Source organism: Melanerpes formicivorus, unplaced genomic scaffold, assembly GCF_026170545.1.
Source record: "Melanerpes formicivorus ecotype bairdi unplaced genomic scaffold, bMelFor1.0.p_v2 SCAF_158, whole genome shotgun sequence".
Lineage (NCBI taxonomy): Eukaryota > Metazoa > Chordata > Aves > Piciformes > Picidae > Melanerpes > Melanerpes formicivorus.
Genome location: NW_027142510.1, coordinates 508,569 through 527,816, shown reverse-complemented (window position 1 = coordinate 527,816; position 19,248 = coordinate 508,569). Strand labels below are relative to the sequence as shown.

At 64.8% G+C, this 19,248-nt stretch overlaps 3 protein-coding genes and 1 long non-coding RNA gene across 9 annotated transcripts; 1 reads left to right on the top strand and 3 right to left on the bottom strand.

Moving 5' to 3' along the window:
• Window positions 1-1,172: 1,172 nt before the first annotated feature.
• LOC137457077 (lysosomal acid glucosylceramidase-like) lies at window positions 1,173-5,782 on the bottom strand. 5 transcript variants are annotated; one of them, XM_068168874.1, is made up of 11 exons: window positions 5,227-5,782; window positions 4,972-5,045; window positions 4,574-4,765; window positions 4,338-4,484; window positions 4,066-4,199; window positions 3,574-3,746; window positions 3,206-3,440; window positions 2,199-2,420; window positions 1,955-2,118; window positions 1,751-1,876; window positions 1,173-1,666 (listed from the first exon to the last, which is right to left on the bottom strand). In XM_068168874.1, exons 1-11 carry the CDS (start codon window positions 5,250-5,252, stop codon window positions 1,561-1,563), a joined length of 1,599 nt encoding a protein of 532 aa, XP_068024975.1. In that variant the 5' UTR covers window positions 5,253-5,782; the 3' UTR covers window positions 1,173-1,560. The 5 variants fall into 5 exon arrangements, with proteins under 5 accessions (XP_068024975.1, XP_068024976.1, XP_068024977.1 ...); XM_068168875.1 differs by having other exon boundaries at window positions 5,304-5,781; XM_068168876.1 differs by having other exon boundaries at window positions 4,972-5,039; window positions 5,304-5,781.
• On the top strand, window positions 5,466-19,188 carry LOC137457081 (uncharacterized). Of its 2 annotated transcripts, none has more exons than XR_010991210.1 (5): window positions 5,466-5,675; window positions 5,809-7,024; window positions 7,127-7,370; window positions 17,671-17,766; window positions 17,887-19,188. It is a non-coding gene; the product is annotated as an uncharacterized lncRNA (long non-coding RNA). The 2 variants fall into 2 exon arrangements; XR_010991209.1 differs by adding an exon at window positions 17,168-17,272 and having other exon boundaries at window positions 5,809-7,370.
• Window positions 8,776-12,229, bottom strand: GBA1 (glucosylceramidase beta 1). The gene is made up of 10 exons (XM_068168883.1): window positions 11,890-12,229; window positions 11,479-11,670; window positions 11,257-11,403; window positions 10,990-11,123; window positions 10,732-10,904; window positions 10,162-10,399; window positions 9,796-10,020; window positions 9,519-9,682; window positions 9,230-9,355; window positions 8,776-9,102 (listed from the first exon to the last, which is right to left on the bottom strand). Exons 1-10 carry the CDS (start codon window positions 11,957-11,959, stop codon window positions 9,000-9,002), a joined length of 1,572 nt encoding a protein of 523 aa, XP_068024984.1. The 5' UTR covers window positions 11,960-12,229; the 3' UTR covers window positions 8,776-8,999.
• ENTREP3 (endosomal transmembrane epsin interactor 3) lies at window positions 12,462-19,188 on the bottom strand. Its single transcript, XM_068168873.1, has 12 exons — window positions 18,620-19,188; window positions 17,907-17,963; window positions 17,661-17,771; window positions 17,359-17,484; window positions 17,150-17,257; window positions 16,854-17,014; window positions 16,639-16,738; window positions 16,470-16,554; window positions 15,773-16,354; window positions 15,457-15,525; window positions 14,483-14,748; window positions 12,462-13,355 (listed from the first exon to the last, which is right to left on the bottom strand). Exons 1-12 carry the CDS (start codon window positions 18,836-18,838, stop codon window positions 13,185-13,187), a joined length of 2,055 nt encoding a protein of 684 aa, XP_068024974.1. The 5' UTR covers window positions 18,839-19,188; the 3' UTR covers window positions 12,462-13,184.
• Window positions 19,189-19,248: the final 60 nt, after the last annotated feature.

Genomic DNA, 19,248 nt, shown 5'->3' with positions numbered 1-19,248 from the left:
AGCTGCCCCAGCCTGGCCCTGCTGTCCCCCTGATGCTGCTTGTGCAGGTGGCAGCCACCCACCCATGGACCACTCCTCCTGCTGTGGCCAGAGCAAGGAACCCCTGGTACCAGCTGCAGCTGCTGGGGGCCATGGGGGTGATTCCTCCTGCCTCAGCCCAGACCCTCACAACCACTGCCAGTGGAGGCCACAGCAGTGGCAGGAGGGGCTGGAAGCCTGAGGAGAGCCTGAGAGAGTTGGTGCTGTTCAGCCTGGAGAAGAGCAGGCTCCAGGGAGACCTCAGAGCAGCCTTCCAGGATTTGAAGGGGACTCCAGGAGAGCTGGGGAGGGACTTTGGACAAAGGCCTGGAGTGACAAGATGAGGAACTATGGCCTCAGACTGGCAGCAGCTTGATTCAGGTTGGACATTGGGAAGCAATTCTTCATTAGGAGGGTGCTGAGGCCCTGGAACAGGTTGCCCAGAGACATTGTGGAGGCTCCAACCCTCGAAGGGTTCCAAGGTCAGACTGAATGAGGCTTTGAGCAACCTGAGCTCGCGGGAGGTGTCCCTGCCCATGGCAGGGGGATTGGAACTGGATGATCTTTGAGGTCCCTTCTATGATGAGGGCCAAGGAACTCTCCAGCTTTCTCATTCCAGGACTTCAAAGATGCTGCTGGTAACATTCCCAAAGGCTGGAGCAAGCAAATAATGTGGCTGGGGTTGGGAGAGAGCAAAGAGGAGGGCCAGGTAATTGTGGGCTGTCACCTTGATGCTGGCCACCACAGCCCGAATAGAAGGGACTCTGTCTAGAGGCCACACCAGTGGCTGTGTGAGGTGGCATCAGCCTCCCTGCTCTGCAGTGTGAGGTGGCATCAGCCTCCCTGCTCTGCAAGCTGTGCTAGGTGGGGACCCTGGTCTAACACTGAGCCTTTCCTGCTGCATCTGCCCTGGCTCCACAGGACCTTGGGATGCAAAAGGAGCAGCGAGCTGGGGGGAAGCCACCAGCACATCTGCAAGGAATCAGGAGCTGGCGAGCAGCTGAGGCTCCAGCTGCAGCCACAAACAAGGCAGCCACACGCGGGGCCGCGGGGCCGCAGCCCTCTGGGGCAGCCCTGGCCCTCCCACCGCCGCGCCGAGGAGAACCGAGCGATTTCCGAGCGCGCAGAGGAAAGACTGACACAGGGACGGCGCATACCGGAGGGAGCACGTCACGGCTTTACTTGGCACCCCCCAGACACACAGCTAGGCTCCAGCGGAGCCACGTGTGGATGCAGGGGCCGGGAGACAGCGCAGCAGCAGCTGTGTGGGGCGGGAGGTGCTGGGGAAGGGAGAGTAGTGGTTGGGAAGTGCCAGGAGCAGCAGCAGCAGCCCTGGCGAGAGCCAAGAGCAGGAGCCCTGGGTTGTCCTGCACCCCCAGCAGCAGGCACCACTACCTTCCACCACTGCTGCTGGAAGGGTGGAGGGAAATTAGAACTAGATGATCCCTGAGGCCCTTTCCAACCCTAACAGCTCTATGAAAACGTCAGAGATGCAGAGACCTCCACAGCCCCCCCAGGCCGCCCCCAGCGCTGCCCTTGCCCTCACTGCTGACGCCACAGGTAGGTCTGGATGGAGTTGGCTGGAGCCACAGCCTCGATGAAACCAAGGGCAGGGTCCTGGATCCCAAATGGCACATCCCAGCCAAACCTGGGGAGGGAGAGGGACTGAGCAAGCAGGACCAGTGATGAGCCCTCTCCCCCCCCCCCCCCGGCCTGGGCTGCCCCCACTGACTTGTTGAGGACCACCAGGACGAGAGCCCCATCGGGGCGCAGGGCAGCCACATGCTGCAGCTGGCAGGCGAGGCACCGGCGGCTGCTGTGCAGCCCCACGCGCTGCGAGCCCTCGGGGATGAACTTGCTGTGGGGAGAGGAGCAGGACAAGGCATCACGTCCCTGACCTTGGGCTGGCAGCAGCACCTGGCGCCCCCCGACCCACCTGAAGTGCCCCAGGTGGTAGAACATGGGCTGCTTGTAGAAGACATCCTTGCTGCTGTCCACGATGACAGGGCTGTCCACGTAGTTCTTCACCCAGTTGGGACCCCCCTTGAGGTCTAGGGCCAGGTTCCAGTCTGTCCAGCCAGCCACAAAGTGGTTCAGGACCTGGGTAGGTGGGAAAGGGCTGAGTGGAGCGGAGTGGGAGCCCCAGCCCTGGCCAGGGTGTGCTGGGGAGGGGGCTGTACCGTCAGGATGCTGTGGCTGTAGTGGACCCCTCGCTCCCAGCAGCCCAGGGACACGGAGAAGCGGAAGGTGAGGAAGCCACTGCAGGCCTCGGTGTAGAGGAGGAAATGGTCAGGGAAGAGCTTGTGGGTGGCATCCAGGCAGCTGGCAGGGACGACGCTGTCCAGGTACCAGTGCACTCCCACCCCAGCAGAATAGCGAGCAGCAGTGGCATTGCCCAGGACCTGGGAACAGCAGAGACCCCACACAAGGCTCATCAGCACCCTGCACCCCGTGGGGATGGACACATGGACCCCACGTGGCAGTGGGGCCTCCTTGTGTCACCTCCTCTTGTTCCTTCCTGTGGGCACCACAGGCTCCAGGGCCCCAAACTGCCTCCCTTCAACCCCCCTGCCCCAAGCAGCAAGCCATGAGCAGCACTCTGACGTGGCTCCCACACCCCACGGGGCACAGAGCAATGGGGGGGGTGTGGGGGGTGGGCAGGTTCACAGCTGTGCCTCTCGGTGGGCTCCTTGCCCCCTCCCCCCCCCCCCCCCCCCCCCCCGGCTTGGCCACTGCTGCTGCCTGGTCCTTCTGCATCCCCTCCCCAGGGTGCTCTGGGGAGGACCCAGCCCTGCCTGGTGCCTGTGTGGTACCAGTTTGAGGTGTGGGGGGGATATGCTGTGCCCTCCTGCGGCCCCACTCTCGTTCTATCTCCTTTCCTTTTAGTTAAGGAAAATGCTGCTTCAGGTTTGCCAAGGATTAGACCAAATCAGCCCAAACGCTGCCTGGGGAAGGCGCTGGAGCGCCAGCAGCGGCTCTGCACCAGGCAGGGAATCCAGGACGCGGATGCCACCTCCCGTCCCTGCTCCAGCCAGGCAGAGGGCAGCTCCGGTTCGCCTCCCGCTCCGCCTGGGACCGCAAGCAGCTGCTGGCTTCGCTCTCAGCTAAACCCCAAAGCCTGGGTGGGACACGGAGGGCGGGGAGGGAGGGGGAGGAGCCGGGCAGGGCAGCGAGGTTTGCTCTTCACCACTTTGGCCCAGTGCGGGAGGTGGATGCGTTGGTCGTCCATGATGATGAGCCGGGTGCGGTGGGCACTGCGTGCCAGCGCGGGGCCCAGGTCGTGCACCACGAAGTCCCTCTGGCTCATGGCGGTGAAGGCGATGGTGGGGAACTGGGGGGGCGTAAGGAGCGCTGCCAGGGGCTCGTTCTGTGCTGTCACTGCCCAGAAGGTCACATTGTGCTTGGCATATTCGTCCAGGAACCTGGCGTGGGGAAGCGGGCAGGGGGCAGCGTCAGCCACCTCTGCCCACCCCAACCCACTCCTCAGCCCCCTGCCCATAAACACCCCCTCTGTGCTGTGTGCTCCTCGAGCAGCCCAGCCCCAAGGGACAATACTTGATGAAGTAGTTGGCCCAGGTCTTGTGGTACTTGTCCCCTGCCTGCCCCTTCAGGGTGCCCTTCCCGCGGACGTCGCCGTTGCTCTTCATCCAGGCTGGGGTGGTCCAGGGGCTGGCGAGCAGTGACAGTGGCCTCCTGCTCATGGCCGAAGCACGGTGCAGGAGAGGGATCTGCAGGAGGGGGCAGAGGGCCTGGCTCAGCTGCAGCTCCACAAAACCACACAGCCCAGCACAGGAGGCAGGGGGAGAACTCAAGGGACCCCCGCGGGGAACGGCAGCCTGTGAGCACCACCCCATGGCACAGTGCCCCGGCTCTGCACCCTGCCACTGCCAGCCAGGATGTGCCAGGACGTGCCCTGAAGGAGGTGCCAGCTCCCACGGGCTGTCCCCATGCAGCCTGCCACCGTTTGTGGGGCTCAGCAGCACCTGGTCACAGGGGTCCAGTGGGAGAGGGGACAAGGAGCCGATGGCAGCGGCTTCAGCCTCCCACCTTCATCTTCAGGTCTTCTTCTGCCAGCCTGAAGTGCTTCAGCTCGAAGTCCTGAGGGACGTCGTCGTAGCTGTAGGGGCGTGTGGAGAAGTCGCTGCAAGCCATGGGGAGCCGGAGGAGGTTGTACTCAATCCCTGGGGAGGAGGGAAAGGCATCGAACGGAACCGGAGCGGGCGCCCGGGTGATGGACGTCCCTGCAGCGGCCCCGGGCACAGCCACCCCTGGGGAGCCCGCAGGAGCTGCCCTGCGCTGCCAACGTCCTCATCGCTCACCGCTCTCCGAGAAGTAGGAGCGCAGCAGCTGGTCCTGGGCCGGCCGCGACAGCTGCAGAATGTTGAGGGCAGCAGAATCGGAGAGGGATCCCCCGAAGCCCTTCATGCGCTGGTACCGCGCAGAGACATTGAGCGTCAGCAGCAGCCCTGCGAGGAGGGAGACCCCAGCTCAGCTCCCCGGCGCCCAGGGGTCCTGCAGCGGCACCCACCGCCCATCCCCCCACTGCAGCAGGTACCTGGGGCGTGCAGGCTGCGCTGGAAGCTTCCCTCGCTGCGCTCCAGCCGCTTGCCAGCCTTGCTGCTCTCGTACTTGATGTAGGCGCCCGGGGCTGGCAGCACCACGGGGTCCAGCGTGTCGCAGTAGGTGGCATTACAGACACACACGATGGAATCCTGGCCGAAGTGCTTGGGGCTGCAGGGCCGGGCACCTGGTGGGGATGGGCAGAGGCAGGGGCAGCTGCCAGCCCGGGGACACAGCTGCCCACGCCAGGCTGCTGCCTCTGCCCCTACACTTTTCACCACCCCTGGCACCCCAGCTCTGGCACTGCCCTCGGGCTCCTGACCCTGACCCAGGGCATGCCAATGCCCAAGCCCCACAGAGCCATTGCCTCCCCCACAGTGTCCCTGCACTCACCTGTGGCCCAGGGCACCACCTGCAGCAGCAGCCACCAGCCCAGGACACCAACAGCCCCCATGGCTCCTCTGTGTCTTTCCAGTTGCAATGGGTCCCAGAGAGCAGAGCCCGGGGGGGGGATTCTCAGTCAGTATGGGCACGGGGGAGATGGTGGAGGGGCAGGATCAGCAACACCTCCTCTGCCCCTGCTCCTCCTCCTGCTGCCAGGTTGCTCCTGCCACATTCTCCATCCTTCCCCTGTACAAAGACCCTCACCTTGGAGGAAGGTGAGGTGAGTCCATCCCTCCCAGCACCCTGCAGTCCACCCTCCTCTGCCCCTGCTCTTCCCCAACCTGTGTGGCTGCCAGACCTCCTCCTCCTCCTCAGTCAGCTCCAGTCTCCTCACGTCACCTTTACAGAGAGCCACTTCGAGACCTCCCTCCGCAGCACACCCTCTCCCCCACCCCCACAGCTCCTCCTTGCCTTCCTCCTAGCCTGTGCCTGCTGCTGGTGTTGCACCTGGACCACTGTTTGTCTCCTGACGGCAGGGCCAAAACCAGGGACCTTACCTTCTGCTGTCCTGCACTGGCCCCGGGGAGGAGAGAAAAGGACATCACAGTGGCAGCTCTGACTGCAGGAAAGGCCTCAGCAGCAGCCCAGGCAGCTCTGAGAACCCCCTGCAATACTGTCAGTGAAGAGCTGATTTCCTTCTTTTGTCAGGCAGGGTCTGTATGGATGCCTGGAAGCACAGCAGAGTCTGAGGGAAGGCTCCTTTGGCCCCACAGCCAGCCCTGCCAGTGGGCACGCTGGGCCGGTTACCCCTGCCCATGGACCTGACTCCCCCATTCTGCCCCCCAGGAGCTGCTGTGGCCATGCACCCAGAATGGAGAAGGTCCTGAGCCCCCCCAGCAAGGATGGGAAATGTGGCTGCAGAGGAGCTCCTGCCAGGAGCTGGGGGCTGTGCCCTGCCCCAAGCTGTTTGCATTGCCCACTCCACCTCAGCACTGTGTGCAGCAGGGGCAGCAAGGTGACAAATGGCACAGCTGCTGGCCAGGCAGGGCTGTGCCCTGGGCACTGCCAACCAAAGCCAGGGCTGCTATCCAAGCACTCAGGGACACCCTTGGCATCTTGCTGCAGGGGTGGCCTTGGGGGATAGAGGAGGGATCGAGAGCAGCCAGCTCCCAGGAGCGCTGAAGGTCAGAGCTCAGCTTCCCTCCACAGGGTTAAGAGCTCCGTTAGCTCTGCTCTCGGGGTGGGGCAGCACTGCATGACTAATTTTCTCCTTTTCTGGTCTATCAGATCCAGCTATGGGGCAATTCAATCAATCAAAGTTCCTCCTGCCCTCCAGCTCTGCCCTGCCACAGTCCCTGCCACAATCCCTGCACCTCTGCCTGCCTCACGGGGCCAAGGAACCAGAGAGGCAGCAGACAGGAATGGGGAAGCCCCACCAGTTCCAACCCAGGGGGCAAACAGGCAGCCTGGGAAGGAAGCTCCTGGCCCTCTCCATCTCCCACCTCCAGCTCTAAGGTGTCAACTGGCTGCTACACCCAGCCTAATAAGCCCCAGGTTTGAGGAGAGGGCCACAGGCCAGGCCCTTGCTGCCCCACAGGCTCCAGCTGCCTCCCAGCCTGCTGCCAGCAACCCAGGATGCCCCATGCAGCCCTTTACCCTCCCAGTTTTGGGGTCTAGCTCTGCCTGGCCCCTGCCTGGTTGCAGCTCCAAGGAGCAAAAACAGTGCGGAGGCTGCTGGAGCTCATCCCTATCACCAGCAGCTGATAACAGCTTCCTGCTGAGCAGGAAAAGTGAGACCAGGGGCAAGGGGAACGCCTTGGCACAGAGCTGGTGGCACATCTGATGCTGGGCAGCCCCACCAAATCCTCCCAAAGCTGTTTCTTGCTGCCTCTCCCAGCACTCAGCCTTTCCTCTGCCCCCACAGCAGGCAGAGGAGCTGGGGGGGGGGTGGTGGAATTTTGTCCCTTAACCAGGCCCATGGGGATGGAGCCCCTGGGAACATGGAGATGGAGCTAGGGCTGAGCTGCCTTTGAGGGAATCACAACCAACTCATCAGTGCCAGGTGTGCAGAGCCTGAATGGTGGCTCCAGGATCCTGCCAGGCAGCTGGACCTTGGACTTGAGCACAAGGAGGCTCAGTCCTTGCTGTTGGTCCCTGATTCCAGGCCAGCTGCTGGGAGGTCCTATCCTCCCAGCCCCAGCAGCCGCCAGTGTGTGCCCCAAAAGGAGCCAAAGCTTTGCACAACAGCTAATGAGCCAAGCCCAGCGACGTCGGAGGATTCGCCCCCTCCCCGCTGAACGCGGAGCTAAGTCAGTCCTCCAGAGCCGAGCAGAGCACAGGGACGCGGAGACAGAGATGTGCCCCGGGGTGATTCAGCATCCGGCCGTCGCCTTGTGGTCCCAGGGCTGGTAAGTAAGAAGCTGGGAAAGCAGCAGCGGCAGGTGGAGGAGAGGTCCCGCAGCGGGATGCAGGGAGCAGGGATGCAGGGGAGCAGGGATGCAGGGGAGCAGGGATGCAGGGGAGCAGGGATGCAGGGGAGCAGGGATGCAGGGGAGCAGGGATGCAGGGATGCGCTTTTGCTGCGATCCTAGAGAAATATTTCCCTCTTGTGGACAAACACAAGGAGCCTCGGGGCAGGAGCGGGATGGCCCCGGCTCGGCCCCGGCTCTCTGCCCTGCCAGCTCCCCTCGGGACGTGGGCACTCCCCTGGTGCTGCGGCGTCCCGCGGCTCCTGCTGCAGAGCTGTGTCCCGATGGCATCGTAGCGCAGGCTGTGCTTAGCTTCCTAGCGTGACTCTGTCACACATTTAGCCACTGCCCCAGGTCCTGCTGGAGCCATACTGGGCCGTGCCCAGCCCACGCAGCATCACTGCTGTCAGCCCTGACAGCACCCCTGGGCTGCAGCCTCCCTGCCTTGACTCAGCTGACCTTGCTGGGCTCAGCAGCCTCAGCCTCCCCTCAGTGCCCTGCCTGCAATTGCAACCTCCCTGCCCTAATCCTCAGCTCAGCACACCCTGCGAGCTCCCTCCCTCCTTCCTGGGTGTGCCCACACTCAGCACCCACTCCTGGCCCCGTTCCTGCTTGCCCAAGATGCCCCAGCTCTGCTGCTGCACCCCGAGCCTCCTTGGCACAGTGGGCACCACTCTCCCCACTCCCCAAACTTGGCTGTGCTGGGCTTTAGAGGCCACCCCCTCTCCACTCCAGGGCCAGGGGAGCCTGGCAGAGATCCTGGCCCCAGCAAAGCCCCAGAAGCTTGCAGCTGTCCTGCGCCCATCCAGGGCATGCTTGTTCCCTGAACCCATGGCACTGTGATGCTCCTGAAGCTGCTCCTGCCTCCAGCCCCCACCCTGCATCCTGAGCTATGATCCACACACCCCCCCAGCCCAGCAGCAGGCTGCAAGTGGCTCCAGTGTGGCAGGGAAAGCACAAGAAGCTGAAGCTTGGCTGCAGTTGCTGCCCAGGGCTTCTACCAAGGCTTCCAGGCGTTTCACCTCCACTCCTGCTCCAGGAGCCAGAGCATCTGCGTGCAAGAACAGCAGGAGAGAACCCAGGCTCAGCTCAAGCCCCTGCCAGGCAGCACACACTTGCAACTGGAAGCAGATTGGTGCCTGGAGAAGCTCCCTGGCAGGGTTAAGTCCTGCTGTGACTTGGGGCAGGGGAGGTGAAGAGCAGCAGGGGTGAGGAAGGGAGAGTGACCAACCCACAGAGCTCCAGCTGATCTGTGCTGCTCCTGGGCCTCCTGCGGGCTCCATGCCCAGGTGGCAGCCAGGAGCAGGGGAAGAGGGAGCTGGAGGTTTCTCTGCCAACCACAACCTCGAGGCAACCTCAGCATTTAATGTTGGAGCAGAAAAGAAATAAATCAACAACCAGTCTGTGGGATCTCCACCCCGAGGGGCACCGGTGCCCCCCAGCCCTCCTCCACGCAGGGCCCTCCCTCCTCCTCCTTGCCCCCAGGCCCGAGCCCACGGGCAGCATGGGGCTGATCTCCTGGCCTGCCTTGGGCCAGCCCCTGGCCAGCCATGGGCACTCCCAGCCCTGTCACTGCTGCTGCCACAGGTAGGTCTGGATGGAGCTGGCCGGAGCCACAGCCGCGATGAGGCCAACCCGGTCAGCAAGCCCAAAGGTGATGTCCTGTGGGGACCTGGAGAGGGAGGAGCAGAGCAGGCTGAGGGTCAGACCTGCAGCAGCTCCCAAGCAGGAGGAACCACGGGCAGGTGATCCCCAGCAGGATGGGGGCCCAGGCTGCTGGGCTGGGCTGCACCTCTCACCGGTTCAGAACCACCACCACCAGGGCACCGTCGGGGCGCAGGAAAGCTGTGTACTCCAGCTCTGTCTGCTTGGACTCCTTGGAGGCAACAAGCCCCACACGCTGGGAGCCCTCAGGGATGAACTTACTGCATGAGCACAGGCAAGAGACAACCCCAAGAAGGGAGTCAGACCCCAGAAAAGTTCCACCCCTCCCCAACAGATTCACTCTTTTCCCATCCCCACAAGCTGTGACTGCAGCCAGGGAGCTGGAGCCTGGGAAACAGAAAATGCTGGGAGGCCCTGACCCACCTGAAGTGCCCCATGTGGTAGAACATGGGCTGCTTGTAGAAGATGCCTTCACTGCTGTCCACGATGACAGGGCTGTCCACATAGTTCTTGACCCAGTTGGGGCCCCCCTCCAGGTCGAGGGCCAGGTTCCAGTCGATCCAACCAGTCACATAGTTGTTGAGGTTCTGCAATGGGACAGCCCAGATGTCTGCCCAAGGAATGGGGTGTCCCCAGGAGAGGGAAGGTGCCAGCAGCCCTCGCTGGGGCCTGCCTTGCAGGGGTGATGTGGAGGCCTCACCATCAGGATGCTGTGGCTGTACTGATTGCCCCTCTCCCAGCAGCCCAGGATCACATCCCGCTCCCAGAAATGGGCCCCGATGGAGGCCTCGGTGGCCAGGATGAAGTAGTCAGGGAAGAGCTCATGAGTGGGCACCACAGTGTCCTGTATGGGGCCAATGAAGTCCAGGTACCAGTGGATGCCAATGCCATGGACATAGCGAGCTGCTTCCTCGTCCTCCAGGACCTGGCAGGGAGAAAGAGTTGGGCACCGCCGGCTCCGACAGCACAGAGCTGTGGATGGAGCAGAGGAGCTCTGCAGGGCCAAGCTGCAGGGGTGGGCCTGGGGCTCTGCCCACCCTAATGGCAGCCCCCACCCCACGCTCACCACTTTGGCCCAGTGGGGAAGGTGGAGCCGATTGTCATCCAGGATGATGAGCTGGACGTGGGGGTGGGAGCTGTTGGCCAGCGCGGGGCCCAGGTCCCTCGCGATGAAGTCCCTCTGCTGCTCAGCTGTGAAGCCCAGGCACTGGAAGGGGTAGTTGTTGATCAGCCCTGCCGTGGGCTCATTCTCTGCTGTCACTGCCCAGAAGGTCAGGTTGTGCTTGGAGTATTCATCCAGGAACCTGGGCAGAAGGGTGAGCCAGGGAGTTACAGAACTACCCAGGCTGGGAAAGACCTCTGGGATCATCGAGTCCAACGCCACCCAATCAACTAAACCCTGGCACCAAGGGCCTCATCCAGGCTCTCTTTAAACACCTCCAGAGATGGGGACTCCACCACCTCCCTGGGCAGCACATCCCAAGGGCCAAGCTCTCTTTCTGTGAAGAACTTCTTCCTAACACCCAGCCTAAGCTTCCCCTGGAGCAGGGAAGGCTTCTCAGGAACCTCCCCAGCGCCACAGCTGAAGACCCCCTGGGTACCCCCCCGGCTCCCTTCACCCCAGGGGGCTCCTCACCTGACAAAATAGTTGGCCCAGGTCTTGTGGTACTTATCCCCTGCCTGCCCCTTCAGTGTGCCCTTCCCCACGTAGGACTCGCTGGTCTTCATCCAGGCTGGGGAGGTCCAGGGGCTGGCGACCAGCGACACAGGCTGCTTGCTCATGGCCAAGGCTCGGTGCAGAAGAGGAATCTGCAGGGGGGAAGAGAAAAAGACCACCTGAGCCGAGCCCCTGGGGCCCCCTCAGATCCCAAGCAGCTCCCTCCTGCCCACTTGCCTTCAGCTTCGTGTCCTCATCTCGCAGGCGGAAGTGCCTGAGCTCGTAGTCGTAGGGGACATCGTCGTAGGTGTAGGCATGGAGGGAGAAGTCACAGCTGGCCATAGGGAGCCGGACAAGGTTGTACTCCAGCCCTGCCAGGCACAGTGGGGTGGGATAAGCAGAAGCAGGCAGTGGGACTGGAGGTCTCCAAGCCCTGCTAGCAACCAGGCAGAGGCCTGCGGGGTGCCCATGACCATCCCTCTCAGGCCCCCCCGGGGTTCTCACCTTCCTCAGAGAAGTAGGAGCGCAGGAGGTGATCCTGGGCTGCTTCTGGCAGGGACAAGAGGTTGATAGCAGCCGCGTCGGTGACGGAGCCGCCGAAACCTTTCACCTTCTGGTACCTCTGCGTCGTGTCCACGGTCAGGACGAGATCTGCAGGGAGGGAAGGCAGCGTGATGGTGGCTCCCAGGCAGGGTCTGGCTCATCTCTGCCAGCTGCAGCAGGTACCTGGGGCCTGCAGGCTGCGCTGGAAGCTTCCCTCGCTGCGCTCCAGCCGCTTGCCAGCCTTGCTGCTCTCGTACTTGATGTAGGTGCCCCGGGCCGGCAGCACCACGGGGTCCAGCGCGTCGCAGTAGGTGGCGTTGCAGACGCACACGATGGCATCGCGGCCAAAGTACTTGGGGCTGCAGGGCCGGGCACCTGGGGAGGATGGGCAGAGGTAGGGGCAGCTGTCAGCATGGGGACACGGCCCTGCCGGAGCTCTCCTGCCTGCACCGGGTTGCTGTTTCTGCCCACATTGGACCTCCCCAAGCATCCCAGCCCCGGCATTGCCCCTGGGCTCCTGACCCCGTCCCAGGGCACGCCGGCGCCCAAGCCACACCACCTCATTACCACCCCCACGACATCCACCTCCCTCACCTGCGGCCCAGGGCACCGCCTGCAACAGCAGCAGCAGCCAGCGCAGGGCGCCGGCACCGGCGCTCCCCATGGCCCCTCCGCGCTGCCCGCCGGTCTCCGGGCGGCAGAGCCCGTGAGCCGCGCTACCGCCGGAGCCTCCTGTGCCGGTGACACCTCGAGCCGGTGCCGCGCAGCCTGCCTGGCCCTCTCTCGCAGCACCGGGGCCGCTGCGGGCCTCGCCTTTAAGGGTGCCTAAGCTTCCCGTCCCGCCCACGCCGCCGGTGCAGGAGCAGAAGCGGCACCGGCACTGGGCGGGCCCAGCCCTAAATCCGCGACGGTAACGGGGCCCCGCTCCCGGGAAAGCCTCACGGGCGGCTCACAGCGGCCCCGGCCCCGGGGAGACCCGGCAGGCACGAACGGGCACCGGGCGGTGCCCCCGGCCAGCACCGGACCCCGCCAGACCGCCCCGCTCCTTCCGAGCCCCCACCGGGAACTCGGTGACCGGCGTCCCGTCGATCATGTGATCGCTCAGCTGACCCGCTCGCCCCGCCCCTTCCCCCGGTGCTACCGGAGACACAGCCCCCGGCGGGTGGCGACCACCTTTATTGGGTCTGTAGCGAGGGGCTGCGACCGCCGCGGGACCGGCCCCGCATCGCGGCCCGGCGTGGGGGCACCGGCCCCGGGGACAGGCACGGCCAGCGCAGGGGACCGGCCACGGCCGGCGTGGAGGCAAGGGCTGAGCAGGGAACCGGGCACTGGGCTGCGGGGCTGGGCGGGGGGACAGGCACAGCTGGCACAGGAGACAGGGCAGGGGTCTGGCGTGGCCGTCCCGAGGTACAGGCACGGCCAGCGCAGGGTAGAGGCACGGCTGGCACAGGGGCTGGCACAGGGGCTGGCTCAGGGGACAGGGACAGAGGACAGACGTGGCTGTCCCAGGGCACAGGCACAGCTGGCACAGGGGTTAGGGCAGGGAACAGGCATGGCTAGGGCAGGGAAGAGGGGAGAGGACAGACGTGGCTGTCCCAGGACACAGGCACAGCTGGCTCAGGGGTCAGGGCAGGGAACAGGGCAGAGGACAGACGTGGCTGTCCCAGGACACTGCCTGCTGCCTCAGGGCTGTCTCAGGCCCCCAGCAGCCGCCCCAGGGGACCAGCCCCTCGCCCTCACCCCGCCCGGGGAAGCAGCATAAGCCCCAGCCCCGCCGGGGCAGCAACAAGGTCCCAGCAATGTCCGAGGGCCATGGCCCGCAGCTGGACGCCATCCTCTCCGCACCGGGACGGTGCCCACGGAGGCTGTGCCGCGGCAGGGGGACGCTGTCAGAGGGCACTCTCCTTGCAGGCGCCGCTGAGGCTCCGGGGGCGGCTGCGCTCCAGCCGGCGGCTGGACAGGAGTCGGCGCAGGGAGGAGGTGGAGCTCAGGTCCCCGCAGCTCTGCAGGTGGATGCCTTCGTGGGGCCGCTCCGCTCCCAGCCAGGGGCTCCAGGGAACCTGCGAGCCCACAGGAAGAGGCTGCAGCCCCGTGGCTGGCATCCCAGCACCCTAAAAACTGGAAGTGGTGACTGGAAGAGGAAGCCTCTCATGTGACAGTCTGAACTCCCAGCCTCGTGATGCTAGGGAGGTGTAGAGAGCCAGGAGGTCTCCCCTCAGCCTCCTCTAGACTGCACAAGCCCAGCTCCCTCAGCTCCTCGTAGCTCCTGTGCTCCAGGCCCTTCTCCAGCCTCATTGCCCTTCTCAGGACACTCTCCAGCACCTCAATGTCCTTCCTAAAGTGAGGGGCCCAGAACTGAACACAGCACTCCAGGTGTGGCCTCACCAGTGCTGAGTCCAGGAGGAGGATCCTTCCCTGGTCCTGCTCCCTGGTCCTAAATGTAAAGCTGAGCCCACCCTGCATCACCAGACCACTTGTCCAGTCCAGCATAACGCAGCTCTCCCCAGTGGACCTTAAGTAATATCTTCTCTGGGAACCACAGGAAGTTTCTTCCTCCTGCTGTGGCTCCTGGATGATCTCTCCAGGTCCTCTCTGACCCCAACACTGATTCTGTGATCCCTGCCCACAGCCCCCTGCGCTCACCCAGCCACGCTGGAGGGTCCATGCTTGGGGGGCAGCTGGGTGGGGACACGGGAGGAGGGCAGGGGTGGCAAGGGATGGCAGAGGTGTGCAGCATGTGTCATTAAGGATGGGCTCGTTCCTGTCAGGGCCTCCTGGACTGCGCAAGGGCTCCAGCGTCCTGTAAGCCGAGGCTGGGATGTCCCAGCACCTGCCTGCAGGCTGCAGTGACTCAGGGGCAAAGCCAAAGCCATTGCAACACAGAGGATTTTCCCACTCAGGGCTGTGGTGGGGATGGAGGTGAAGGGGCTGCCATGCCCAGAGGGGCTGGGCAAGGGCAGTGGTGCAGGAGGAAGGGTTTGCCTACAGTCCCTGCCTGCTGCTGGGGCGCTGGCACTGTGGGGTGCACGGCAGGGGAACTGAGACCCTGGAAGGGCCAGCATGGAGAATGCTGGTGGGGAACAGAGGGAGGGAAAGGGTGTGGAAGGAAAGGGTGTGGATGGGACTTTCTAACAAAGAGGAGCTGCCCCTTGTCCCTTGGGGCACTGTGGCTGCAGGAACAACCTACCTGCTTGTGTCCCTGGGAGCTGTGCCCAGGCACCTCCACCACGCCAGCTGCTGGGCTGCGCTTGGGTCTCTGCAGGAACCTGGCCACCAGCCCACGGGTGCCCCGGCACACCTTGAGGTCCCCCAGGGAGCGAGTGGTGGTCTTGGACAGCTGCTGTGTCACCTTCTTGGAGGGCAGCGGTTTGCTCTTCCCCACCGAGCTGGCCCGGAGCAGCAGGGGAGAGTCACAGTGCGAGCGGTGGAGCAGGCAGGCCTCTGAGCACAGCCCTGCAGCGATGCCATCAGAGAACCACAGAACTGTCAGGGCTGGAAGGGACCTCAAGGCTCAGCCAGTTCCAACCCCCTGCCAGGGGCAGGGACACCTCACACTACAGCAGGTAGCTCAGAGCCACCTCCAGCCTGGCCTTAAACACCTCCAGGGATGAGGCTTCCACCACCTCCCTGGGCAACCTGGGCCAGGCTCTCATCACCCTCCTGGGGAAGAACTTCCTCCTAACATCCAATCTGAGACTCCCCACTTCTAGTTTTGCTCCATGCCCCCCAGTCCTATCACTCCCTGACACCCTAAAAAGTCCCTCCCCAGCATTCCTGTAGGCCCCTTTCAGATACTGGAAGGCCACAAGAAGGTCTCCTGGGAGCCTTCTCCTCTCCAGCCTGCACAACCCCAACTCCCTCAGTCTGTCCTCAAGGCAGAGCAGCTCCAGCCCTCTGCTCCTCCTCCTGGCCCTTCCCTGGACACCTTCCAGCACCCCCAGATCTTTCTTGTAATAGGTGCTCCAGAGATGCCCTGACTCTGCTCCTGGTGGCACCTGTCCCCACAGCCCCCAAGTCCTGCAGTCTCCCCATCTGAGTTGGCACCACCATGGGTCCCATTGTCCCAGCCCCAATGGGGGGGACATCACCCTCAAAGGGCTACAGAAACACCCTTCCCCCTCCCCCCTCTTTGTATATCCCAGTAGCTCCCAGGGCCCTGACCTGTATCCGCAGAGGAGTCGGATGCAGCATCCTCCAGTGCTTTGGTATAAAGTACTTCCCTGAAATCTGCTGGGAGCAGAAAGAGCACTCAGGCTCTGGCAGCGTTCTGCTCTGGATACCCATGGGAGCAGGACACACCCAGCACCCCCACCCCGCCCATCCTCCCAACCCAGCGCCTCCCGGCACAGCCCTGGCACCACTGCCTGCCTCGGACCGGCTCGAACCCCGCAGCCTGGCCACAGAGAAGTGCGGCCAAGACGTGCAGCACAGCCTGCCTGCCCCAGCGCAGAGGCTGCCCCCGGCCGTGGCCACCTACCGGCATGAGCGGCGCTCAGCACTCCGGGCTCACTGTGCGACCGCACCAGCGGGCGCTGGCTCAGCGCCGGGGCCGGGGACGAGGGGCAGGAGGTCTCGCTGTTGCGCCGCCCCTGGCCGAGGCGCCCGGTGCCAGGGCCCCTGGAGGGGCCTCCTCCACGCCCCTGCAGGGAGCCCTTCTCCTTCAGCCGCACCTCGGGGAAGCAGGGACCCACGCAGCGGGACAGCCCCTCCAGGCGGTTGCAGCTGTGGGTGACAGCTCCCCCCGCCAAGACGCCGTCGTGCGCGGGCTCTGCCGTGGAGCAGGAGTAGGAGCGCTCCCCCCGCACCCGGGGCTGGGGGGGGGTCTCCTCGAAGGGGCCCTGCAAGCCCAGGGTGGGGCTGTGCGCGTGGTGGCTGCAGCGCACGCAGTCCACGCTCAGGCAGTAGTCCGCGCGGCTGCGCTGGATGGAGCGGAACAGGACGAAGTCGACGGAGCGCATGGAGCCCTGCAGCTCCAGCAGGCAGGAGTCCTCCGAGGGGCTGCTGTCCCCGGGGATGTCCATGATCTCAGACATCATCAGGGACCCGCTGTCCATGGACACTGCGGGGCGCAGAGCGGGGCTGAGCGAATTGCTGCCAGGGTGAGTGGGGCCGCAGGCCCTCTCCCTCCTCCCACCGGCGCTCCAGCCCGAGGAGGGCTGCTGGGGGGCGCTCACCTTCTCCGCTGAGCACGATGGAGGGGACGCGGTCGCAGGTGCAGGCGTGGGATCCATCTGTCAGCTGTGAGTCAAACAGGGTGGCCTGCAGGAGGGCCACGGTCAGGACACAGGCAGAGCAGGAGCCCAGCCCAGCCCAGCCCCTGCCCACAGCCCCCGTGCCTCCCACCTGGCTGTCTCCCCGCAGCCCCATGACAGTCTCGTAGGAGGGGGGGAAGTCTGTTGGGTAGAGGGGCACCGGGCTGTCCATGGAGCCGTTGTAGGTGATGCTGCACAAGCAAGAACAGAAAAGCCACATCAGGTGGCACAAGCCCTGCGTGGGGGCAGAGGGGTCCCCCCCCCTTTTTCCTGTACCACAGTGGCCCCACTCCCCCAGCCTGGCACCTCTGTGCATCGGTCTCAGAGCTGCAGGTGTACTCGGGTGGGTAGTAGGGGGGAGGTGGCACCGGGGGCACAAACTCCTCGTAGTCCATCATGCTCTGCAGAAAGGTATCAGGTGGGGAGGTGCATTCCAGGGTGACAGAGCTGGAGCGCTGAGGGACCAGCTGTGGAAGGGGGTAGAGGCAAAGTTGTCATCCCCTGCCCAGGCAGCCAGCAAGGGATGTGTGTCCTGGGTCTCAGTCTGAACCCAGCTGGGGCCCCCCAGCCCCATCTGCTTCGGAGTGAGGGCTGGAACTCACCACGTGGACAATGTCAAGGGAGAAGATCTGGATGCAGCACACAACAGCAGAGAGAGTGCAGATGATGGTGGAGAAGATGGTCAAGCCACAGACGCTGAAGAGGAGGTCCTGGGGAGGAGTGGGGTGAGCTGCAGATGCCCACAGAGCATGGCTGGGTGTGCAGCCACTCCCCAGGACACCCTCTTCCCCCCCCACCCCGGGTCCCCCACCTTGAGTGCTACTTGGATGCTCTGGCAGTTGGGGTTGGGGAACAAGGTCAGCATCTCGCCCTGGTGGCTGCAGGAGGAGGGGGAAGGCTCGGAGCGGACCTGGCAGCAGACACAGGAGTCCCTCTCCTGGGGACAAGGAACACTGTGAGGGACATTGTGCTCTCCACCGAGCCCCCCACCAGGGCCCCACCACTGCTCCCCAGGTCCCCAGAGCTCTGCAACCAGGGAAAAAAGCTGCACTCGGTTGCCTGGGTGTGCAGGGGCACTGCAGGGGCACTGTGGCAGCCCCCAGCCAGCCTCACCCTCTCACAGGCCTCCAGGGACTTCACCAGCTGCGCGTTCTGGCAGGACAGGATGGACCCAGCGAGGCTCAGCATGACGCCCAGCACCGACAGCAGCGTGAAGAAGGTGATCTGCAGCAGGGAGGAGAGGGAGCAGGGAGCTGATGCATGTGACACATCCAGGGCTATGAGAGGGGCTGCTTGGCCCCCTGGTATCACCTTCCCCATCCTCCCCCCCCACCTGCAGAGAGGTCTCTCCCAACCTACCACCAGCGTCAGCGGCCGCTTCCAGGAGACGATGCCAACAAGTCCAGAGAGTGCCAGCTGCAGATGCACAGGGCCCAAGAGTGAGGACTGGGAGGGGTCTCTGCCAGGCAGCATGGTCCAGAGCAGCCCCCACCCTTGGACAGAGCCCCCCATGCCCTGTGGACCTGGAGCCAGCCCAGGAGCAGCAGAAGCAGGGGCGCAGGGGCAGCCCTGGCACCACAAACCAGGGGAAACTGCTGATTCAGGGCACTGGAGAGCCTGGGGACTGTGGGCAGCAAACCCGGGGCCAGGACACATCCTGCAGGGTCACTGGGGGGGACCCAGGGTCTGCCCCAGGCTCCCTGTGCACACAGAGGGCAGGGCCAGCTCGGGGCCTGTCCAGTCCCCTGCCCTGGCACACTGCAGCACCCCACAGCCCCTCCCTGCCCGCGGCTGCAGCCCTGCCCAGGGTTTGCCAGCTCACCACGCACGGCATCCAGCCCCCCCAGCACCGCTCCGGGGGTCCCCATCCCTCACAGAGTCACTCTAGGGGAACCCTCGGGATTCTCCCACAATGCACCGCGGCAGCCACAGGCAGAGGGTGGGGGAGCCGCGGGGCTGAACTCCCCTGGGACCGGCGACAAATTCAGCATCCAAAAGGGAGCTGCAAGGACCCGGCCGGGCAGGTCAGCGCCGGACCCACCCCCCACGGGTTGCCTCGACCCCAGACTCACCGAGAAGCCGGCCCAGGACGGGCAGGAGTGGCGGATCTTGGCGGAGGGCGTGATGGTGGCAGCCACCAGGCTGAAGGTGACAATCAAGACGCCCAGGATCACTTGGATGAAGCCCAGCACCAGCAGGATCTGCAGCCAGGTCTTCTGGACGCGGAGCTGGGTGAGGCTGCGAGCCGGGCGGGCGGTCAGAGAGCGGCTGGAGTCGCTGGGGGAGGGCATGGCTGCCCCGGGGGGCGAGCGGGGGCTGCCGGCCCTGGGGCACCCGGCGGCACCTCGCCAGAACCGGGCCGGCCCGGGGGAAGCAGGAACGGATGCTCTGCGGGAACGGACCGGGCTCCACCTTTCGCCTCCCGGAGGAGATGCTGACGGCGGCTCTTCTCTGTCCCCACCCCGGGAGGGGGGCTCAGGGCAGCGCCCACGGCCACGGGAGATCCAGGGGCCGGCAGAAGCTTCACGGAACGCTCCCGGGAACGGTCTCACCGGTACCTTCGCATCCTGACCGGAGAGCCGGCCTAGAGCTCCCGGCCAGGGGCAAAGCGCGGCCCCGGGGCTTCCTCCTGCGCTCTCGCCGTCCCTCGAGCACCGGGCCCCCGCCGGGGGATCATCCCGCCCTGCGGAGGCCGAGAACC